The following is a 22,139-nucleotide window of genomic DNA, read 5'->3' on the forward strand; positions in this document are numbered from 1 at the left end:
GGACCACTCTGACAGGGATCACAACAGAAGGTCCCAGACAGAGTAGGAGAAAAATGTGGAACAAAATTCAAATTCACAAAAAAAAAAAAAAAAAAAAGGCACAAAAAAACCAGACTTACTGGTCTGACAGAGACTGGAGAAACCCCCGAGGCTATAGCCCCTGGACACCCTGCTAACTCAGAACTGAAGCTACTTTCAAAGATCACCTTTCAACCAAAGATTAGACAGGCCTATAAAACAAACAATAACACATATGAGGAACGTGCTTCTTAGATCAATCAAATATAAAAAAACCAAACAGGTAACACTGCCCAAAAGCAAAGACAAGAAGGCAGGAAGGGACAGGAAAAATATATGAATGAACATGGGGAATCCAGGGTGGAAAGGGGGAAAGTGCTGACACATTGAGAGGATTGCAACCAATGTCAAGAAGAAAACTGTTTATAAATTTTCAAATAAGAAACTAATTTTCTCTGTAAACTTTCACTTAATGCATAATAAAATTTTAAAAATCAATGTAATTCATTATACTGACATATCAAAAAAGAAAAACCATAAAATCATTCCACAGATGTAGAAAAAGCATTTAATCAAATCCAACAGCCATTCCTGATAAAAACTCTTGGTAAATGACAATTAAAATGGGACTTCCTCAACCTGATAAAGGGCATCTATAAAAATCCTATAGCTAACATCATATTTAGTAGTGAAAGATTGTTTTGCCCCTAATATCAACAACAAGACAAGGATGTCTGCTTCCATCACTTTTATTCAACATTGTACTAGAGATTCTAGACAGGGAAATAAAACCAAAAAAGAAAGAAAAATTATCTAGAGTAGAAATTAAGAAGTAAAACTGCTTTATTCACAGAGGACCTGATAATCTATGTAGAAAATCCTTTGGAATGTACAAAAAACTACTAGACATAATAAGTGAGTTTAGTAAGATTGCAGGATACGAGGTTAACATACAAAAATCAATTGTATTTCTAAATGCTAGCAACAAACTATCAGAAATTTAAATTTAAAAATCAATACCATTCACAATAGTATAAAAAAAATGAAATATTTATGAATAAATCTGACAAAAGATTTGAGAGACATGTACTCTCACAATTACAAAACATCGCTGAGAAAAATTGAAGAAGACCTAAATAAATGGAGAGACATACCATGTTCATGAGTCAAAAGACTCACTTTTAAGATGTCAGTTCTCCCCAAATTGATCTACAGATTCAATGCAATCCCAATCAAAATCCCAGCAGAATTTTTGGTAGAAATTTACAAATTGATTCTACAATTCATATGAAAATGCAAACGACCAAAAATACCCAAAACAACTTTGAAAAAGAACTAAGTTTTAGTCTCAACACTACCTGGTTTCAAGACTTATTAAAAAGCTATAGTAATCAAGACAATGTGGTATTAATAGTTGCCAAAATACACAAATACATAAACGGAGGAGATTAGAGCCCTGCAATAGACCCATGCACATATGGACAACTGACTTTACAAAGGTGTAAAGACAAATCATTGGAGAACAAATAGTCTTTTCAACAAATAATGCTATAACAAGTGGATACTCATATGCAAAAAATTGAATTTTATACTATATACAAAAATTACCTCAAAATGAATCATAGACCTAAATGTAAAACCTAAAACTATAAAATTTCTAGAAGAAAATATTGTTGAAAACCTTTTGTGAATTTACATTAAACCTGTAAAAAAAAAAAATATTGCCATCGAGTGGATTCTGACTCATAACAACCCTATAGCATTAGGCAAATATTTCTTATATATGGAAGAAAAAGCACAATTCACAAAAGAACCAGTTGAGAAACTGGACTTCGTCAAAATTTAAAATTTCTGCTCTTCAAAAGACACTGTTAAGAAAAGCAAAAGGCAAGACACAGACTGAGGAAAAATATCTGCAAAATGCATATGTAATAAAGGACTTACATCTAGAATATGTAAAGAACCTTCAAAACTGAATAGTAAGAAAACAAACAATCCAATTCTAAAAATGGGCAAAAGATTTGAGAGCTTGTTTGGAGGTTCTAGCAGGGGAGTGCAGCTACTCATATACCATTGACTGAAGGGCAGTCCTCTCCTCTATCGGGGAAGGTCGTCCTCTTCGACTGAGCACACGGCTTGCAGAGAGATGCACATGGAGTGGTGAGGTGGGTAGGGGACACCTGCCTAGCCAGCCAGATCAGCCGAATCAACCCTGGCGATCAATGGGGTGACAGATGTCACACCCAGATCGCCCTCACATTCTGGGCAAAAGATTTGAACAGACATTTCCCCACAGGAGATACACAGATTTCAGATAAGTGCATGAAAAGGTACTCAACATCATTAGTCATTACGGAAGTTCAAACTAAAACAACGATGAGATAATACTACACATCTACTAGAAAAGTTAATAATTAAAATGACTGACCAAGTCCTCGGGGAACATCTAGCTCAACTGACATAACATAGTTTATAAAGAAATGTTCTACATTCTACCTTGATGAATAGTGTCTGAAGTCTTAAAAGCCTGTGACCAGCCATCTAAGAAACTCCACTGAGCTCACCACTTTGGGAGCAAGACAGAATGAAGAAAACAAGATACAAGGAAAAAATTAGTCCAAAGGACTAATGGACCACAACTATCCTGGCCTCCATCAGACTGAGTCCAGTACAACTAGACGGTGCCCAGCTACCACCACTGACTGCTCTGACAGGGATCACAATAGTCTCCTGGACAGAGCTGGAAAAAAATGTAGAACAAACTTCTAACTCACAAAAAAAGACCAGATTTACTGGCCTGACAGAGCCTGGAGAAACCCCGAGAGTATGGCCCCCGGACACCCTTTTAGCTCAGTGGTGAAGTCACTTCCAAGGTTCGCTGTTCAGCCTGGGATTGGACAGCCCCATAAATGGGACTAATGAGGAACAGCAATCCAGGGACAAAGACTAGAAGGCAGAAGGGGACAGGAAAGCTGGTGATAGGGAACCCAAGGTTGAGTAAGGACAGTGTTGACGTGTAGTGGGGCTGTTAACCATTGTCATAGGGCAACATGTGTACTAATTGTTTAATGAGAAACTATTTTGTTCTGTAAAACTTCATCTAAAGTGAGAATAGCAGCACAACTGGAAGAACGTAATCGATGTCATTGAACTGTGCACGTAGAAATTTTTGAAATGGTATATCTTTGGCTATGTATATTTTCACCAAAAAAAAAAAAAGGTCGAGAAGGGAGGCGGTTGACACGTCGTGGGATTGTTAACCAATGTCATAAAACAATATGTGTACTGACTGTTTAGAAACTATTTGTTCTGTAAACCTTCACCTAAAGTACAAAAAAATGAAAAAATACTGAAAAAAAAAAAAAAAAAAAAAAAAAACTGACCAAGTATTGGCTAAGATGTGGAGGAACTGAAACTCTCATAGCTTGCTGGCAGGAATGTAAAATGTAAAATGATACAACCACTTTGGAAACACGTTTGGCAGCTTCTTAAAAAGTTAAATTTACGCTTGTCATATAATCTAGTCATTGCACTTCTAGGTGTTTACCCAAGGGAAATGAAAGCATATGTTTAGAAACAGATTTGTACAAAAAATGTTTGTAGCAGTTTTAACTTGTAATAGTCAAAATCTGGAAACAACCCAAACATCCATTAACAGGTTAATGGATAAACAAACTGTGGTATAACCATATAAATGGAATACTATTCAGCAATAAAGAGAAATGAACTACTGACACACAAAAACACATGGATGAATCTCAAAATAATTATCCTGACCCCAACTTTACTGGCACTAATCAAAAAAACAGAAAATAACAAGTGTTGGAGATGTTATAGGGAGATTGGAACTCTTATGCACTGCTGGTGGGAATGTAAAATGGTGCAACCACTATGGAAAACGATATGGAGTTTCCTTTAAAAGCTAGAAATAGAAATACCATACCATCCAGTAATCCCACTCCTAGGAATATATCCTAGAGAAATAAGAGCCGTCACACGAAATAGACATATGCACACCCATGTTCATCGCAGCATTATTCACAATAGTAAAAAGATAGAAACAACCTAAGTGTCAATCAACAAATGAATGGATAAATTATGGTACATAACACAAGGGAATACTGTGCAACAATAAAGACAAATGATGAATTTGCAAAACATCTCACAATATGGATGAATCTAGAGGACGTTATGTTGAATGAATTAAGTCAATTACAAAAGAACAAATATTGTATGAGACCACTATTATAAAAACTCAAGAAAAGGTTTACACACAGGAAAAAACAATCTTGGATGGTTATGAGGGAAGGGAGGAGGCGGAGAGAGGAAATAACTAACTACGTAGTAGACAAGTGGTAACTTTGGTGAAGGGAAAGACAACACACGATATAGGGTAGGTCAGCACAACTTGACCAAGACAAAGTCATAGAAGCTTCCTAGACACATCCAAACACCTTGAGGGACCGAGTTACTGGGGCTGAGGGTTGCGGACAGTTGTCTCAGGGGACATCTAGTTCAATTGGCATAACATAGTTCATAAAGAAAATGATCTACATCCTACTTTGGTGAATATGTCAGGAGTCTTAAAAGCTTGTGAGCAACCAAGATACATCTACTGGTCCCATCCCACTCGGACAAAAGGAGAATGAAGAAAACCGAAGACACAAGGAAAATATTAATCCAAAGGACTAATAGACCACATGAATAACAGCCTCCACCAGCCGGAGACCAGAAGAGCTAGATGGTACCCACCTACCACCACCAACTGCTCTGACAGGGATCACAATAGAGGCCTCCGGACACCCTGCTAACTCAAAACCAAAGCCAATCCTGAAGTTCACCTTTCAGCTAAAGATCAGGCAGGCCTATAAAACAAACAATAACACACGTGAGGAATGTGCTTCTTAGTTCAATCAAGTATATGAGACCAAATGGGCAACACCCACCCTAAAGCAAAGATTAGAAGGCAAGAAAGGACAGAAAACTGGACGAATGGACACGGGGAACCTGGAATGTAAAGGGAAAGAGGGAGAGTGCTGACACACTGCGGGGATTGCAGCCAATGTCACAAAACAATTTGTGTGTAGATTTTTGAATGAGAAAAAAAACATATTGCCCCCATATGACCCAGCAAGTCTACTCCGGGTTATATACCCAAAAGACTTAACAGCAGGGACTCAAACAGATACTTGTATACCAATGTTCATTGCAGCATTATTCACAATAGCCAAAAGGGGGAAACAACTCAAGTCCATCAACTGATGAATGGATAAACAAAATGTGGGATATATGTAAAATGGGATATTATAGAGAAATGAAGTTCTGATATATGCTACTGCATAGATGAACCTTGAAAACACTCTGCCAAGTGAAATAAGTCAGACACAAAAGGACAGATAGTGTATGATCCCACTTATATGAAATATCTAGAATAGGTAAACTCATAGAGACAAGTTTATTAGTGGCTACCAGTGGCTGACTGGAGGGGGAAATGAGGAGTTATTGCTTAAGGGGTACTGAGTTTCTGTTTAGGGTGACGGAAAAGTTTTGGAAATGGATATTGGTGATAGTAGCACAACATGGTGAATGTAAGTTATGTCACTAAAGTATACACTTAAAAATAGTTAAAATGGAAAATTTTTCATTATATACATTTTATCACAATAAAGAAAAAAAAAAAACTTAAAAAAACTATGCTGAGTAAAAGTACCCAGATAGTGTACATACTGCATGAACCTTACCTCTTTATATAAAATTCAGAGAAATGCAAACTAATGCCTAGTGATAAAAAAAACACCTTATCCATGGGATAGGGTGGCAGGGGCAGGAAGAAGGTATTATAAAGGGGCAGGAGGAAGCTTTTGAGGGTAATGGATACGTTCATTATCTTGACTGTGGTAATGGTTCATGGATGCATACATATGTCAAAACTTATCAAATTGAACACTTTAAATGCGTGCTTATTTTAAGTTAAAAAAATTGTCAGAGTAGAACTGTGCTCTACCCAGGAATTCCATTTCAAGTATAACTTAATAAGGAAGCCCTCTATGGTGCAAAAGGTTAACACACTCAGCTGCTGACTGAAAGGTTGGAGATTCCAGTCCACCCAGAGCCACCTCAAAATAAAGACCTGGCAGTCTACTTCTGAAAAACCAGCCATTGAAAACCCTATGGAGCACAATTTTACTCTGACACACACGGGGTTGCCATGAGTTGGAATCAACTCGAAGGCAACTGGTTTTTATGCTTTAATAAAGCTATTAAAACAAAAGTTAATTGGGAACAGATTGGAATAGATTCTCAGTCCTTTACCTTCCACATCTCTAGCTTTTAGCCTATGTATCCATAATTCAGGCACTCAGGGGAACACCAGATTACCCCAAAGGCAAAGAAATAAAGATCATAAATAATTCAGCCTAAAAAGCCCATAAATCAATGCAAGGCTTGTTGGGTAGGAGGAGAAGATTGGGGAAGGGAGAAACCAGTAGCTGATATGAACAGTTACTACTTAGAGTCCAAAACATTCCAGAAAGTGAGAGAGATTTATCAGCCCAGCTCAGCTCCACCCGATCTTTACGCCGCTGCCTCTTTCCCAACAAACCAAGCCAATGTTTAACTGTCGTGGGTCCTGTGGTCATCTCTGCTCCCCTCCTCTTCCGCTTCTTTGGGCACCTGGGAAGCCTGTCACAAGGGACAAGGTCCACACCCGCCCTGCAGAGACGCTGGCCCTAGAAGTAGGGAAGGGGTCAGGGGTGGGTGAAGTGGAAGAGGGACCTGGGTGCAGGTCAGGGAGCCCTGTGGAAAACCCTACCTCTTTCCCCACCCAAACCCCAGTCACCACCATCAAAAGATGGAGTTAGTTCTGGATTGAGGGATGAGGATCACAGCTACCAGGTATCACATGTACTGCATGGTAGTCTCCTTCCCAAGATTAGAAAATGTGCTAGCATTCTTCCCCATGAGATGGGAGAGACCAATCTCCCATCCTAAAAAGGAATAATTCTGCTGGCTGCCCTCTCAAAAGGAACACACTATGTGGTGACACCTGTAATGTCCCAACCAACTCTTTAAGATATAAACTGATAACTATTCCACACGAGCAACACGAGAGTGAGCATACAGAATTAGTTATGTGCTGTAATCAACATTACCTGGCCAGTACTGGGCATTGAGTAATTAACTAAAAATGGTAACAAGTTGTCATGAGCATGGGGTCACCACGAGTCGGGATCGATTCAATGGCAACTAACAACAACTACTACTACTAAAATAACTATTACTTTTACACAAAGAAAGTGTTTCTCATTTCTCTTTATTCTTTAGTATCTACAAACAGCATGGAGGCTAACAGCTGTCCCTGATACCAGGTACCATGTAATTCTCTTTGCACTGGCATCCTCATACTCTCTCCTCTTAGTCTAGAGCTGAGATTTACTTTGTTGCTGCTGTTCCTCCACAGCCCTTCCCCTCTAAGATCCCTATCTCTTCTTCTCTTTTTTTTTTTTCCTTTTTTTCAATTTATTTTGTTGTTGTCTTTGTTGAGAATATACACAGCAAAATATACACCAATTCAATCATTTCTACATGTAAAATTCAGTGACATTGATTATATTTTTCGAGTTGTACAACCATTCTCACCCTCCTTTTCTGAGTTGTTCCTCCTCCATTAGCATAAACTCACTGCCCCCTAAGGTTCATGTCTACTCTTTCAAGTTGGTATCAGTATCCCATATAGATAGTTCTTAAAAAAGCATAATGCTCAAGGTAGATGTTTTTTACTAGCTTAGCTAAACTATTGTTTGGTTTTGAGAAGACGAACATCCCTATTTCTGAGAGGTCCAGCTGTCGTACATCTGTTGTGGCCTCACATGGAGACTCCAGTCCCAGGTAGTCCAGGTGTTGGGGAACTCAGTCTGGTGGTAGCCAGGGTCCAGGGAGCTGAAGAGATCCCAGCTAAAGGCCCATGTTCTGAAGCACCCAGAATCTGGGTGTTTGGGGACTGAAGGTCAGAAGAGAGGAGAGCTTCGGGGGGTGGAGTGGAGGAGGGAGGACGGGCACACCTGTCCTCACACAAGGTGGTCTCCAGCTTGTGTTCTGAGACTAGTAAAGCCAAAGATTTAGTACAGGTGGCCTCTGCCTGGTTTTCAGGAACTAGACTTAGAAATGAACAGTAAAATGTTTGGCAGACAATCTGTTTTCTCCTGCACTGAGATTGGGAGGCACATAGTTTAGATTCCCTCCTGGCAGGGTTGAATCATATTGTCAAAACCCTCTCTTAGCACCTTCTCCCTATATCATACTTCTTGAGTTATCCAGAGTCTACTCATCCCCATGTCCAGAGCTTTAGCTGGACAGGCCCTGGAGAAAGATCATATTATGCTTTTTATCCTCTAGGGAGCTGAGGGTGGAGGGCTAGGTAAATAGTTAAACTATGCAGTTTCTTTGGCAATTTTACCAGCTCATTGTACTCATCTCCACCACTGCTGGACACACTGGGTACACTATTACTACTATGCAGCACACTCATATCACTTGTTTCCACCCACGAGTAAGAATGCAAAAAGGAGAGATCAATTTTACACACTCCCCAGTTTGGCCCAAATCACCCGTATTTACTATTTTCAATTCTTGTCCCCCCTCCTCCATTATCTTAAAGCCACTCCAATCAGTCTTTGTCCCCAGAACTCCATTATACTACTCTTCTAAAGATCACCAATGACCTCCATGTTGCTAAATTCAACAGTCAATTCTCATTCCTCATCTTTCTTAACCTTTCTGAAGCATTTGATGTCATTAAGCTCTCTTTCCTCCCTGATGTAATTTCTTTACTTGGCTTGTAAGACATCCCATTCTCTTGATTTTTGTCCTGCTTTACTAGTTTATTCTTCTCTGTCTCCTTTGCTGGTTGCTCCACTTCTCCTGAACCCTTCAATGTCCTTGGTCTATTTTCTTATACAATCAAAATGATAATGATTCCCACATTTATATTTCCAGCCCATATCTCTCTCACAAACTCCAGACTCATGTATATTCTACTACCTAGTTGATATCTCCACTTGGATATCTAATAGATATCTCAAACTCAACATTCCTAAAACTCAAATGCTGATTTTCCTTTCAAAACCTGCTTCTCCCACAGCTTTAAATGGCAACACCTTCCTTCCAGTTGCTCAGACTAAAAATCTTGGAGTCATCCTTGACTCCCTTCTTTCTCTCATAACTGCTGGCTTTACCTGTAAAATATATACACATCTGACTATTTCTCATACCTCCACTGCTACCACCCTGGTCCAAGCAACCATCATCTCTTGCCTGAATTTCTGTAAGCCTTGTAACTGGTCTGCTTCTGCTGTTACTCCCTTTCTCAACACAGCAGCCAGAGAGATGGTTTAAAAACATAAATCATGCCACTCCCCTGATCAAAGTCCCACCATGACTCCCCATATCACTAGAGTAAAAGCCAAAGTCTTACTATGGCCAACAAGGCCCTACATGATCTGCCAGCTCCCATCCCATTTCCTTTTCTGCTCTTACCTCCCATTCACTCACTCTGTTCCAGGCTCACTGGCCTCTTTGCAGTTAGGACCATTAGACCATTTCTTTCCTCCGCCTAGAGCACTACCAACTCTTTCACTCCCATCAAGCCTTTGCTCAAAAGTTCTCCATGAGGCCCACCCTGACCATCCTTTTTAAAATTGCAACACTTCTGGTCCCCTTTACCCAGCTCTACTTGTTCTTTTCCATAGTACTCATTAACTTCTGCTATACTGCTTCACTTATTTATTATGTTTATTTTTTATTGTCTGTCTTCTGACAGACCAAAAACAATGCATATGGTAGGCACTCTATGAGTCTTTGTTGTCGAATGGCACAGTCAGGGCCAGGGCTTGGCTAGCTGTGCCCTGGGGCAGACTGACTGACACTGGAAAGACATTAGAATGAAGCAGATGCTTGTGGGTGGACCAACCACAGCTCCTGGACAGCAGGGAGATTGCTTACACCTAAGAGACAATTGGGGCAGGCATCCTTCCCATTCATCTCCCTGAAAAAGCCTACCTGTTGCTTCTGACTTTTGATAGGCTTCTTAATATCACTTTCTCAGCTTCTCTGTTTTTTAACAACAGTTTTCAACTATCTGTCTACCTGTTCTTCTATCATATTCTTGCCTTGGCCCCTTCCCTTCTCTGGAACTCACTTCAAATTGGATCCACCAAATGTTAAAGCTGGAAGGGACCAAAGAAGGTATCAGTTATATTTTTAGTTTGGAACTAAAATTATGCCTAGGGAATTTTTCATTCCTGACCTCACCACTGAACAAACATTAATAGTAATAAAGTTCCTAACTCATCCCCCACCTAAGCCCAGAAGTGGCTGCATGAAGCTGCAAAATTAGAGAAAGGGCCCAGAAGCAGGCTGATAGAGTAGGGGAACATCATCTGAGCTTGGTACACCCTGGAGGCCCCAGCATCCTTCTCCAGGACTTACTCAGAAAATTCCTATCACCTCCCGGGAGTCCAAGCCCCAATCTGAGAAACATAGGTTTAAATAAAATAAACTAAACCTGGAGAAAACGGATCAAAATAGACTAACAGTCTCTGTTGTTCCCACACTCCTTCTCCACATCAGCAGCAAAAGATCGTCTCAAAAAGCGTCATTAGTCTCTTCTTTGACAAAGGAATAGAGATGATAAGACGGAGTGTTAGGACCCATTCTCTGTAGGAGCTTGTTCTAGTTGGGAGCCAAGGGGAGTTGACTGATGAAGGTTAAACTGCTGGAAATACCAAAAGACAGAAAAATAGGCAGGTCAAGTTTCCTCTAATGACCATACATATCCTTTTGTCAGTCAACGGAAACTTTCCATTAACTCACCCGGTGGCCCTGAGTGACTCATGCCCTTCAGAACAAACCTGGGCATCAGCCTCCAGCTTCAAAGCCCCTCAGAACACTCCCCCCTCCCAGCTGCTGTCATCCGTCAGGGAACAGAGATGAAGAGTCTAAGTCCCTGGGCTTGATCATTGGAAGATACTGTGGGTGGTGTTGTAAAGGTTAAATAAATAGAGTTGACTGGATCTCACAACCTCTAAAAAAGCCTCAACTGTCAATCAGGACCAGCTTTCAGGAAGGCAGGCTCTACAGGGAGGAAGAAGTCACAGTAGTCACCTACTGACTCCACCTACCCCCACAAACACCCAGGAGAAGAACCAATGGTCACGGGCACTCTTCTTCCAGGGCCTGCATTCCACGCAGGACATAGCACATGCTCAGGCCCACACAAACTGACCACAGGGCCCTGAGGCAAAGCTCAAACTGAAATGTTGCCAGACAAATGAAACAGGGTGGACCCCATGTCCCGCAACTGCTCCTGTCATTGCCTCCCTCTACTTCCCCTTCTCCAGCCCAGTGGTTTTGCACTAGACCTGGAAGTCCCTCTTTCCTACCTCTTCGTGCCATTCCTGCTAATTCCCAGGTCAACCTTTACCCAATTCCAGAGAGACTTGAGGAAAGCTGCTCACCTCTTAATCTTTCTGCCATGTGAGGAGATAAGCTGGTTACTAGGTTCCAGGTACAGAGTCCCAATGCCCAGCTTAGTCCCCGTCTCCTGCTTTTGTCCTGGACAAGCCCCTTCCGCTCACCTCATTTTCTGAAGGGAGGGTGCTGAGGCCTAAATTTTTAAACAAGAATGTGGAGTCTCCAGGGCAGGTAAGAACTAGGAAGACCCCCTTCTTCCCTCACAATGCAGACTGAGCAAAGTCCTGTGATTTCAGACCCCTGTTCAGACATTCCTGAGGAAGGACACATCGGCCCATTCCTATTCCTCTGGAAAAATACAATTTAATTTCTAACCCCAGGGCCAATGCCCAATTTTCACAACCTGACAGAGAAGCTCTATGGCCCCAGAGCATCTCTTGGTGTTCTCCCCCAGTAGTATGTGTTGTATGCTTCCTCCCTCCAAAACCATTGGTCAAAGACCAGTGAGACTTGAGCTTGATGAGTTTTCAGGCCTCCCAGTCCCTTGCAAAAGGGTCAGTGCTGCATTAGAGGACCCTCCAACCCCCATGGCCCATAATATGACCACTCCTGTCAGCATTTTCAGAGCAGCCTGCTTCTGTACACTCCTTCCTGCAGCCCAGGCTGCAGCCTCATTACAAAACCAAACCTGGGAGCCTCAACCTCTACATGTGTCACCCAGCAACAAGGAGATCTTCTTAATCCACTGATCAGCCAGACACCTTCCCAGTACCCAGAGAGCCCCTCTGAGGCTTCCCACAGAGATATGAGATTCTTTGACAGTGGAGTAGCCCATTGCCATCGAGTTGATTCTGACTCATAGTAACCTTATATGACAGAGTAGAACTGTCCCATAGAGTTTCCAAGGCTGTAATCTTTATGGAAGCAGACTGCAACATGTTTTCCCCCTGCGGAGCAGATGGTTGGTTCAAACTGCCAACATTTAATTTGTCAGCTGAGCGCTTTAACCACTGTGCCACCCGGACTCCTTGAAACTGGAGTCTACCCATTGCCTTCAAGTCAATTCAGACTCATAGTGACCCTATAAGACAGAGTAGAACTGCCCCATAGGGTTTCCAAGGAGTGGCTGGTGGATTCCAACTGCCAATCTTTTGGTTAGCAGCTGAGCTCTTTACAACTGTGCCATCAGCGCTCCTGAAAGTGGAGTAGTAGTAGCAAAATCACTACTTCTGATGTGGGGTAGCAGAGTTAGCCCAGGGGCCTAGAATAGCGGGCAATGAGAAGCCAGTAAAGACAGAATAAGGAGCTGGAATCAGTATTCACACACACACACACACACACACACAAACACACACACACACATTTGCAGTGAGGAACTTTTAAAGGAAGAGCAACTAGTGTCAAAGGTTATGATGCTGGTGGGGTAGGGAATGGAGAGCTTAGGGAATGTCAGCAGAGTAGGAGGAAGACAAAGCTACAGCTAAGGAGTCTCAAGACCACAGAAAAGTTTGATATTGACATCATCATCAACATAGCTACCATTTATTTAGCACTTTACACACATTATCTCTAATCCTTACAAGAACCTTGAAAGGCAGGTATTATTATCTCAATTTACAGGAGCAGCAATTGAGACTCTAAGGACATATGTAACTTGCCCAAGATCATACAGAGAGTAAGTAGCAGAGCCTGAATCCAAACCCTGATCCATCTGTTTCTGGAGCATAAACTCATATTTCTATGGTGTTGTGCTGTAATAGAAAGAGCCTTAGGAAGGTCTCTTAATCTTTCTAGGCCTCAATCTCCTGCAGAGTCTCCTTAATGTCTTAGAGGTCCTTCCAGTTCCAGCACTCTATGTGTCTATGGAACTCCTCAAAGGGGCAGTAAGTGCAGGAGATGAAGAGACAGCACTCCTTCCAGGGATGGGTGGGATGGCGCAGCAGCTCTCACCTCCCCCATTTTTGTAGCAGAGATAGGGAAACCTCCAGACGTTGCCTAGGCCGATTATCTCCCCAGCCACTGACAGCACAAACTCCATCTTGTTGTTCCAGTGCCCTCGCTCCAGGGTGCCATCTTCCTCCTCCTTTTCCATGACTGGGTACACTGGTTTTGTCTCTCCATTACTGGTTATGCCTGAGAGCCTGCTATCCATCCCACCTGGAAAATAAGTGAGAAGCTCTGTTACTGTTGGCAACCCAGGAAGGAAAGCCTTCCCTCTCCTTTCACCTGCAAATTCCCAAGGGAGTAAATGCACTGGAAGAGGGTGAATTCCTACTCCCTTGTCTGTAGGTCCATGGTCTCAATAGCACTCTTACTGGTAGAGGCTGGGGCAACAGCTGCTGAGAATGTGTATTCCTTTCCTGTTTCAGGAGGAAAGCACTGATTCTGAAGTACAGACGTTGCTTCCACTATACAGATTCTCTTAGATTGGAGTTTCTGATCACTGAAGAAATCACACAACCCCAGGGTTGTCTCGAACTTCTCCCTGCCATCCTGCAACCTTGTCTGTATTACCATATGCTTTAGTTTCTCTACTCTGTATACTGGAGTCAGTTGAAAGGATGGTGTTTTCACATATCCTCAAAATCCACAATTTCCCTTGCAGGAATTTATCCTAAGGAAATGATTGTGACTGTGGGTAAAGATTTTACATTGAGGATGTTCATGAAAACAGCAAATAATTAGAAAGTACATAAATGTTCAAAAATGGTAGATAAGCTAATAAATTACGGCACATACACAGACTGGTCTACTATATAATCATTAAAATTTGTGCTGCAGGAGAAAATTTAACGAAAAGGTGTTCACAATACATGAAGTGAAAACAGTTATAAAAACTTTACATACAATATGATCATGCTTGTAAAATATTTTATAAAGTATTATATGACTGAAAGATTAGGATATCCACCAAAAAGTTTCTCTCTCAGTGGTTGGATTATGAGACTATTTTCCTTACCTATTTGCTACACGTTATTCAGAGAATGTGTTTTATTTTAGTAATATGAAAATAAAAGTAAGTTTAAAAAAAAAAAATCTTTCCAAATGAATGAATGAAGTTGAGTGGGAACAGAGACCCTGAATAAGACAAACTGATCTTTCCAGGTATTCCCTTCTTCTCTCTCTGAAATCATTAAGACAGCGATAACTCTGGGATCTTTTTCTTTTTTTGGTGATGACAAATACAGAAGTCTGTTACAGTATAAGAAGACAACATAAAATGAATAAAGAGCCACAGTTCCAATCCCTTCCCTGCTGGAAATGCCCTATTCTAGACTCGTATTGGAATGGAGGAGAAGACTGGATGTGGCTCACATTCAGTGAGCAACTACTGTATACCAGTCACTTTACATGCATTTGTTTCATTTAATTCTAGCAAGCCTGAGAGGTAAGCAGTACTATTTCCACTTTATAAATAAGGAAGCTGCTGCTTAGAGCAGTTAAAGAACGTGACTGCTGCCATATAGCTAGTATGCTGCACAGCCAGGACTTGAATCCACTTTGTCTCTGCTTTTTCAATTACATCACTCCAATTACATTGGCTGTCTAAGTTTACCAGCATGACTAATAGAAGTTACTTCTAATAGCTCTCCTCTGATGTTACACAGTGCCCCCTTTTCTGGAAAAGTGAGCAGACGGACTTTTATCTACCTTAGGAAAAGTTCATGTTAACAGAACTTTCTCAGTGGAGCTCCATCCGGCCACAGAGTGTCATTTGATTCATCTCTCTGGATTCCAGCTGGGCCACCCAAGAGACCCAGATAGTCAGAGGGAAAGTCAGGGAACAGTAGGCATCTTTGCTTATTAGATAAATTAAGGAATGGATTCCAAAGATGGTTTGAGGGCTAAGAAGGAGAAACTCAAGTGTTATGGATTGAATTATGTCCCCCAAAAATATGTGTTATAAATCCTAGCCTCTATGCCTGTGGTTATAATCCCATTTGCAATGAGTTGTCTTTATTATGTTCATGAGACAGGTTTAGTGTAGGGTGTATCATGAGTCAATCTCTACTGAGATATAAAAGAGATTAAACAAGTGAGAAGAGGAGAGATGGGGTAGGACAGATGCCAAGACACACGGAGATTTCCAAGGAATCAGGAAGCAGACAAGGACCTTTCTCCAGAGCCAAGAGAGAAAGACTTCCCCTGAATTCCCCTGAATTCAGACTTCTAGCCTCCTAAACTGTAAGAAAATAAATGTCAGTTTGTTAAAACCACCACTTGTGATGTTTTTGTTATAGAAGCTCTAGCCCTGGTGGCACAGTGTTAAAGAGCTCCGCTGCTAACCAAAAGATCAGGAGTTCGAATCCACTAGCCGCTCCTTGGAAACCCTATGGGGCAGTTCTACTCTGTCCTAGAGGGCCACTATGAGTTGGAATCGATTCAACGGCAATGGGTTAGATAACTAAAACAGAACTTGGTACCGGAAGAGTGGGGTGCTGCGTTAAAGGATAAGTAAAATGTGGAAGCGGTTTTGGAATTGGGTAATAGGTAGAGAGGCTTTAAAAGTTTTAAGATGCCTAATAGTGAAAGCCTAGATTGCCTTGAAGATACTGTTTGTAGAATTATAGATGTCAAAGGCAATTCTGGTGAGGGCTCAGAAGAAAGTGAGGAGAGCTATAGAGAAAGTCTCTATCATCTTAGAGAATACTTATGGTGCCAGCAACAGAATGTTGCTAGAAATCTGGACATTAAATGTGTTTCTGGTGAGGCTTTAAAAGAAAATGATGAACATATGATTGGACAATGGAAGAAGGGCAATGCTTTTTATGCAGTGGCAAAGAACTTGTCTGAATTATGTTCAAATATTTGGTGGAACTTGTAAGTGATGGACTTTTTTTTTTTCCCCTGTATTTGAACATTTTTTTTGCTAAAAGGTACAATTCACAAGAGCAAAAAAAAAAGCAAAATATTTTTGAACACACTACATCCCATTTTCTGAAATCTTAAAAAAAGAGGGGAGGGGGGAACCCAAAGCAAGAGTACCTGGGTTGAAAAGTTAACATTTTAAAAGCTAGATTCCTAACACAAACACTGCAGACACAAGTCACTCAGTTGCAAAAAGTTAATGTTTAGAAATGTTAAATGTCAACAATGAAGAAACAAGAATTATAGATCCAAAGCTACTCCCTACCACCAACTATTAAATTGTTTGTTGTTGTAGGACATTGATGATGTTAACCTGAAATAGATATAACCATCATCCCAACACTAGGCAAGGTTTATGACAACTAGTGAACCACACCCAAAACTACCTTCTTTTCCTGATACCTTTAAAATGTTTTTTGTTTGTTTTGTGTTTTATTAGAGTCCTCCAGAATCTACACTATCTCTGAGATGTAGAAAAACTGATTTCAGTTAATGACTATGGTGAAGTTCTCCTTTGAGATATTTCACTTTTCTTTTATGATCTTGTGTGTGTGTGTCTGTGTGTGTGTGTAAACCTTGAAAAAGAGATTTTGGAAACTTAGCTCTAAGGAACTTTTTTTTCTTTCCTTGACACTACTCCCTGATGATTTAATAGTTGTTGTTTTTTTGGGTTTTTTTTGTTTGTTTGTTTTTGAGAATACCTGTTTAGAGCCTTTCTGTATAGTCAGCAACCTCCTGTTCCTGTATATTTGAACTTTCCAAAAATAATAGAATACTCCAAGGTACTTGTTTTCAACTCCTGAAAAATCTCCAGGCACTCCCAGAAGGTTTTACTCTCCCTGGTCCTTTATATTCACTTTCTCGTTTCACCAAAAGTTGATGGGATTTCTAAACAAGATCTTAAAGGGGCCTTGTGGTTTCTCCTTCTAGTAAAATGTGAGAGGAAAGAGATGGACTTAAAAATGAACGATGCAAAATGAAAATAGAACTTAAAGAGTTGGAAAATTCTGTTGTACAAACTAAGGATACGTGTCCTAGTTTTGTTAAAGAGATTAATTCTGTGACTGATGTATCTAACCAACTACCTCAGCAGAAAACCATAAACGCAGACCGAAGGAGACAAAGAAAGAATGAAAGGAAAGAAAGCTGTCTGCCTCTTGGAATTCTACAGGCAGGAAACAGGACAAAGGAGCTACATCTGTTGTCTTCCAAGAAAAGAAAAAGGCCATCCTTGGAGCAGCTGGAAGATCAGCAGAACTGTTGGAAGGAACACGGGAAGCAAGGACTTCTCAGTTTCAAAGGGTGAGGCCACAGTCTCCTGGATCTCAAAAGGTGGGGCCACAGCCTCCTAGGTTTCAAAAGTCTGATCTTTGCCAACTCGGTTCCAGAGTATGGGGCTGCTATTAAGGTGTGCCAGAGGGATGGGGCTGCCGCTCAGAGCTGAAGAGGAGGGGCTGCCATGCTCAAGGGGCAGAAGAACGGGGACTTCCGGGGCCAAGGGAATGGGGTTGCCACTCAGATGGACTAGGAGAATGGTGCTGCTCAAAGCCAAGGGAGCAGAATTGCCATCCCAGTGGGCGTGGAAGGCAGAGCTGAAGCCCAGGACCAAGGGGCCCCACCCAGAATCCAGAGGGCATGGCCATCACCCAGAGTCTGGAGGATGAGGCCTTTGCCCAGATGGTCTCAGAGAACAGAGGATTATTTTCAAGTCTTGACTCAAAAACCTGTTGCTGTCAAGTTGATTCTGACTCATAGCAACCCTACAGAACAAAGTAGAACTGCCTCGTAGGGTTTCCAAGGAGCTGCTAGTGGATTTGAACTGTTGACCTTTGGGTTAGCAGCCTAAACTCTTAACCACTTTTCCACCAGGGGTCCCACAGCTAATGTAAATTGTTCTGCTAGGTTTTGGACTTGATGCCAGTTATCCCTTCTTTCTCTCCAGTTTCTCCCATTTGTAATGGAAATGTCTATCTTGTGCCTGTTCCACCATTGTACTTTGAAAGCAGATAACTTTTTTAGATTTCACAGGTTCACAGATGAAGAGGAATTTTGCCCCAGGATGGAATATGCCTAAAGTCTCACCCATTGATTTAGATGATTCAGAAGATGAGATCTTGAACTTGTAGTTGATTTAAGACTTTGGGGATGATATGATGGGGTTAATGTGTTTTGCGTGTGTCGAAGATATGAATTTTTGTGGGCCAAAGGGTAGAATGTTATGGATTGAATTGTGTCCTCCCAAAATATGTGTTGCAAATCTTAGCCTCTATGCCTGTGGTTATAATCCCATTTGGGAATGAATGGGTTGTCTTTGTTATGTTAATGAGACAGGATTAGTGTAGGGTGTATCTTGAGTCAACTTCTTCTGATACATAAAAGAGGTTAAACAAATGAGCAGAGGAGGATGGGGTAAGATAGATGCTAAGGCACTTGGAGATCTCCAAGAAACTAGGAAGCAGAAGCTGAAGAGACAAGGACCTTCTTCCAGAGCTGACAGAGAAAGACTTCCTCTAGAGCCAGCGCTCTGAATTCAGACTTCTAGCCTCCTAAACTGTGAGAAAATAAATTTCTGTTTGTTAAAGCCATCCACTTGTGGTATTTCTGTTATAGCAGCACTAGATAACTAAGACATGAAGCAACTCGTCCTAAGAGCTTCCTTGATTCTTTTGGGAAGATTGTCTAATGTCTTGTGCTGGTTCTGGGCCTCCCCTTACCATCTGAAGGATGTCTTTCAATAATGGAAAGCCATCTCGCTTCACTTCTTCATCCTCCCAGACCTTAGAAGAAAGAGTAATCCTTTGCTAGATTCCTTAGCCTCATTCTAGTTGCTTCTCAGAGGTAGCATGGTGCAGTTGAAAGGACAGGAGCTTTAGAGACCACAAGCCTGGGTTTAAATCTTAGCTTTGACCCATACGACTGCTTCGGAAGTTAATTAATGACTCTGAGCCTTAGTTTGTTAATCTGTAAAAGTGACAGCATATATCATATTTTAGCTAAATAAGCTAAAAAGAATTAAATGAAAGCACTTAGTAGAATAACAGGCATGCAAATTTTTGTTTTCTTTCAGTCCTGTCCAGAGTTGTTCATTGTCTCATTTCACAGAGAAGGGTGCTCTCATTTTCTTAGAATTAAACTCAAACGTCTTTCCTCTCAATCTAGAGTTCTCTTTCTCCAAATCATATTGTCCCTTAAGTCAACAGCCATCAAAGTTTCAGAAAGACAAGGAAAGCACAATTTAAGGAAAACAGCACATTGCATTTTCATATGCACATATAAATGTCAGAAACGTATTTCCTAGGAGAGGATCAAGCAATCCTTTGGTTGTAAGTCCTGTAGATCCACCAACCTGCAGTCTGAGACCCAGAAACAGAAAAAAACAGAAGAAAATGTTACGAACCGAACCTTCGTGAAGCTTCTGCCAGAAGTCCAGTCAGGGGGGAGAAGAATTATCTAAGGGGGAAGGGAAAGGTGCTGGCTATTTAAAGTGTGGTTTGAGATCGCCTCTGCTGCACTTGTAATTCTAAACTTGGCCCAACCCACATTCCGCCCTCCTGCCTCCCCTCTCTCCTGTCCTCCCCACCCCCGGCCATCAGACAACCCACATGTGAGTGATTTCACAGCCTGGGGAGTGTGCACACCCTGGCAGGTCAGTCCAGTTGCTTGTGAGCTTATCGACGACGTGCTGCTTTCTCTGAAGTTCATGTGCTTGTCCCTTCTAGTGACCTGGGTTCTCTCTAGAGGGATCCTTCCTTCCTTCCATCCCTTCCTCCAACTCAAATGCTCCTGTAAATGCCTTAAGAATAGGGGTTTCTTTCATTGGATGCTTCACACATTCATTTAAAAGTACATTTATCTCGCTCTTTGCAGTTTATAATCCGAAATGGATAATAACGATTTAGAATAAAGATACAAAGATTACAGAACTCTGAGAAGTCAGAAAGACTTCCTAAACACACATGCATGCACATATTTTTAAACATATAGAGAAAGTCTGAAAAAATACTCACTAAATGGTTAATCGTAGTTACATTTGGAGAGTAGGATTGGGATTAGGAGATGGCAGCAAGGGAGATTTTTCACTTTCTGTTTATTAAGCTTCAGTATTGCTTGAATTTTTAAATAATGTGCTAAAATTTCTTTTATTAATTTTTTTAAACAACATATAAAAATAATTGATGAGGCAGCAATGATGAGGTGGAGATAATGTCGAGAGCTTCGATTTTAGGCAGGAACAGCCCGAGGAGGCAGCCATGCAGAGTAGCAGCTCATTCATTCCTCTCGGGAGTCAGCGGACCTGGGCAGAAGCTCAGCTCAGCCCCTTGCTGGAGCGCAGGACAGTGCAATGGAAAACTGCAGGGGCTTGGGAGTTAGAGAGTCCAGGGTCTAAGTCCTGCTTCTATCACTGTCTAGCTTGTGACCTTGAGCAAGGTGTTCAACCTCTGAGAGTCTTTGTTTTCTCATCTGTAAAATGGGGGAGAATATTATTTACCTTGCAAGGTTGTGGGAGGTTTCAGGAGATAATGAATCTATGTAAAGGGCCTAATACATAGCAAGCCCTCAAAGCGTTAACTATTAATGTTTCTTAAGGAATTATTCACAGTGAGCAGGAAGTCTTTTTAAGGGAGATGGGACTGAGAGACCCCTGAGCAAAGGTGGGCTCCAGCCAGACTGTAAGAATGAGTCGGGGTGCGGGGTAGGAGTCAGGGTTGGATGACTGAATAAGGCAATAATAGAAACAGGCCTGAAAGTTCAGAGAGAGGAGTGAAGCAGAGATTCTAAGGTAATTTCTGTTTCTCTCATCCCTCCATCAGCCTCTAGGGCATGGAAGCAGGGCAGGGAAGGACATCACAGTAATACCTAAGGTGCTTCATGGAGATTATTATCCTTATGTCTCAGCTGCACTTTTTCTTCTCCCCTTCTAACCACCCATCTGTCTGATTGTTTAACCGTCTTAAAGCAACAGACCAAAAGGGTCCTTGGAAAGTTTATAACTCATGCAAAAAAGCCCATCTTCAAAGGTGATTCTATTGACTTCCAATTTTGCTTAGCATCAAGTGGTTCTTACTAATAGCTACTTAGCATTGTAAACTTTGTTATTTGTAATCTAAAATTTTCAAACAACTGGAGTTCACTGAGGACTAAAATTCAGTATTCTAAACAGTTGGGAGTCCCTGGAGAAGGACATCATGCTTGGTAAAGGGTCAGCGAAAAAGAGGAAGACCCTTATCGAGATGGATTGACACAATGGCTCCATCAACGGACTCAAGCATAACAACAATTATGAGGATGGCACAGAACCGGGCAGTGTTTCGTTTTGTCGTACGTAGGGTCTCTATGGAGCCCTGGTGGCACAGTGGTTAAGAGCTCAGCTGCTAACCAAAAGGTTGGCAGTTCAAATCCACCAGCTGCTCATTGGAAATTCTATGGGGCAGTTCTACTCTGTCCTATAGGGTCGCTGTGAGTCAGAATCGACTTGATGACCAGCGGGTTTGGTTTTTTTTTGGTTAGGGTCACTATGAGTCAGAACTGACTCCACGGCACCTAACAACAACAAGAAGCCGGGACACCGTACAGCCTTTGGCAATGTTGCACAATTCCTCCTGTGTTCTCTACATGAAAACAACTGAAATTCCCAGGTTTCAGAAAAGATTCTCAGTTACCAGGTATCATCAGGGTCATGCTGAGTTGGTTTCTGTTGTTTTTACAGTTTATTGTTTCAAAGCTATGATTTTCTTTCTTTCTTTTTTTTAATTGTGGCAAAATATGTATAACAAAACATTAGC

General features: G+C 41.3%; 1 protein-coding gene across 2 annotated transcripts in view; it reads right to left on the bottom strand.

Annotated features, from left to right (window-relative positions):
* Positions 1 to 19,845, bottom strand: part of SLC6A13 (solute carrier family 6 member 13) — a 57,726-nt gene extending 37,881 nt beyond the window's left edge. For both annotated transcript variants that reach the window (XM_004381195.1, XM_004381193.2), the window contains exons 1-2: positions 19,759 to 19,845; positions 13,438 to 13,644 (exon numbers count right to left, since the gene is read on the bottom strand). In XM_004381195.1, coding sequence (XP_004381252.1) covers positions 13,438 to 13,639 — 202 coding nt within the window. In that variant the 5' untranslated portion in view covers positions 13,640 to 13,644; positions 19,759 to 19,845. The remainder of the gene's footprint in view (positions 1 to 13,437; positions 13,645 to 19,758) is intronic.
* Positions 19,846 to 22,139: the final 2,294 nt, after the last annotated feature.

The sequence above is a fragment of the Trichechus manatus genome, unplaced genomic scaffold, assembly GCF_000243295.1.
Source record: "Trichechus manatus latirostris isolate Lorelei unplaced genomic scaffold, TriManLat1.0 scaffold00081, whole genome shotgun sequence".
In the NCBI taxonomy this organism is placed as follows: Eukaryota; Metazoa; Chordata; class Mammalia; order Sirenia; family Trichechidae; genus Trichechus; species Trichechus manatus.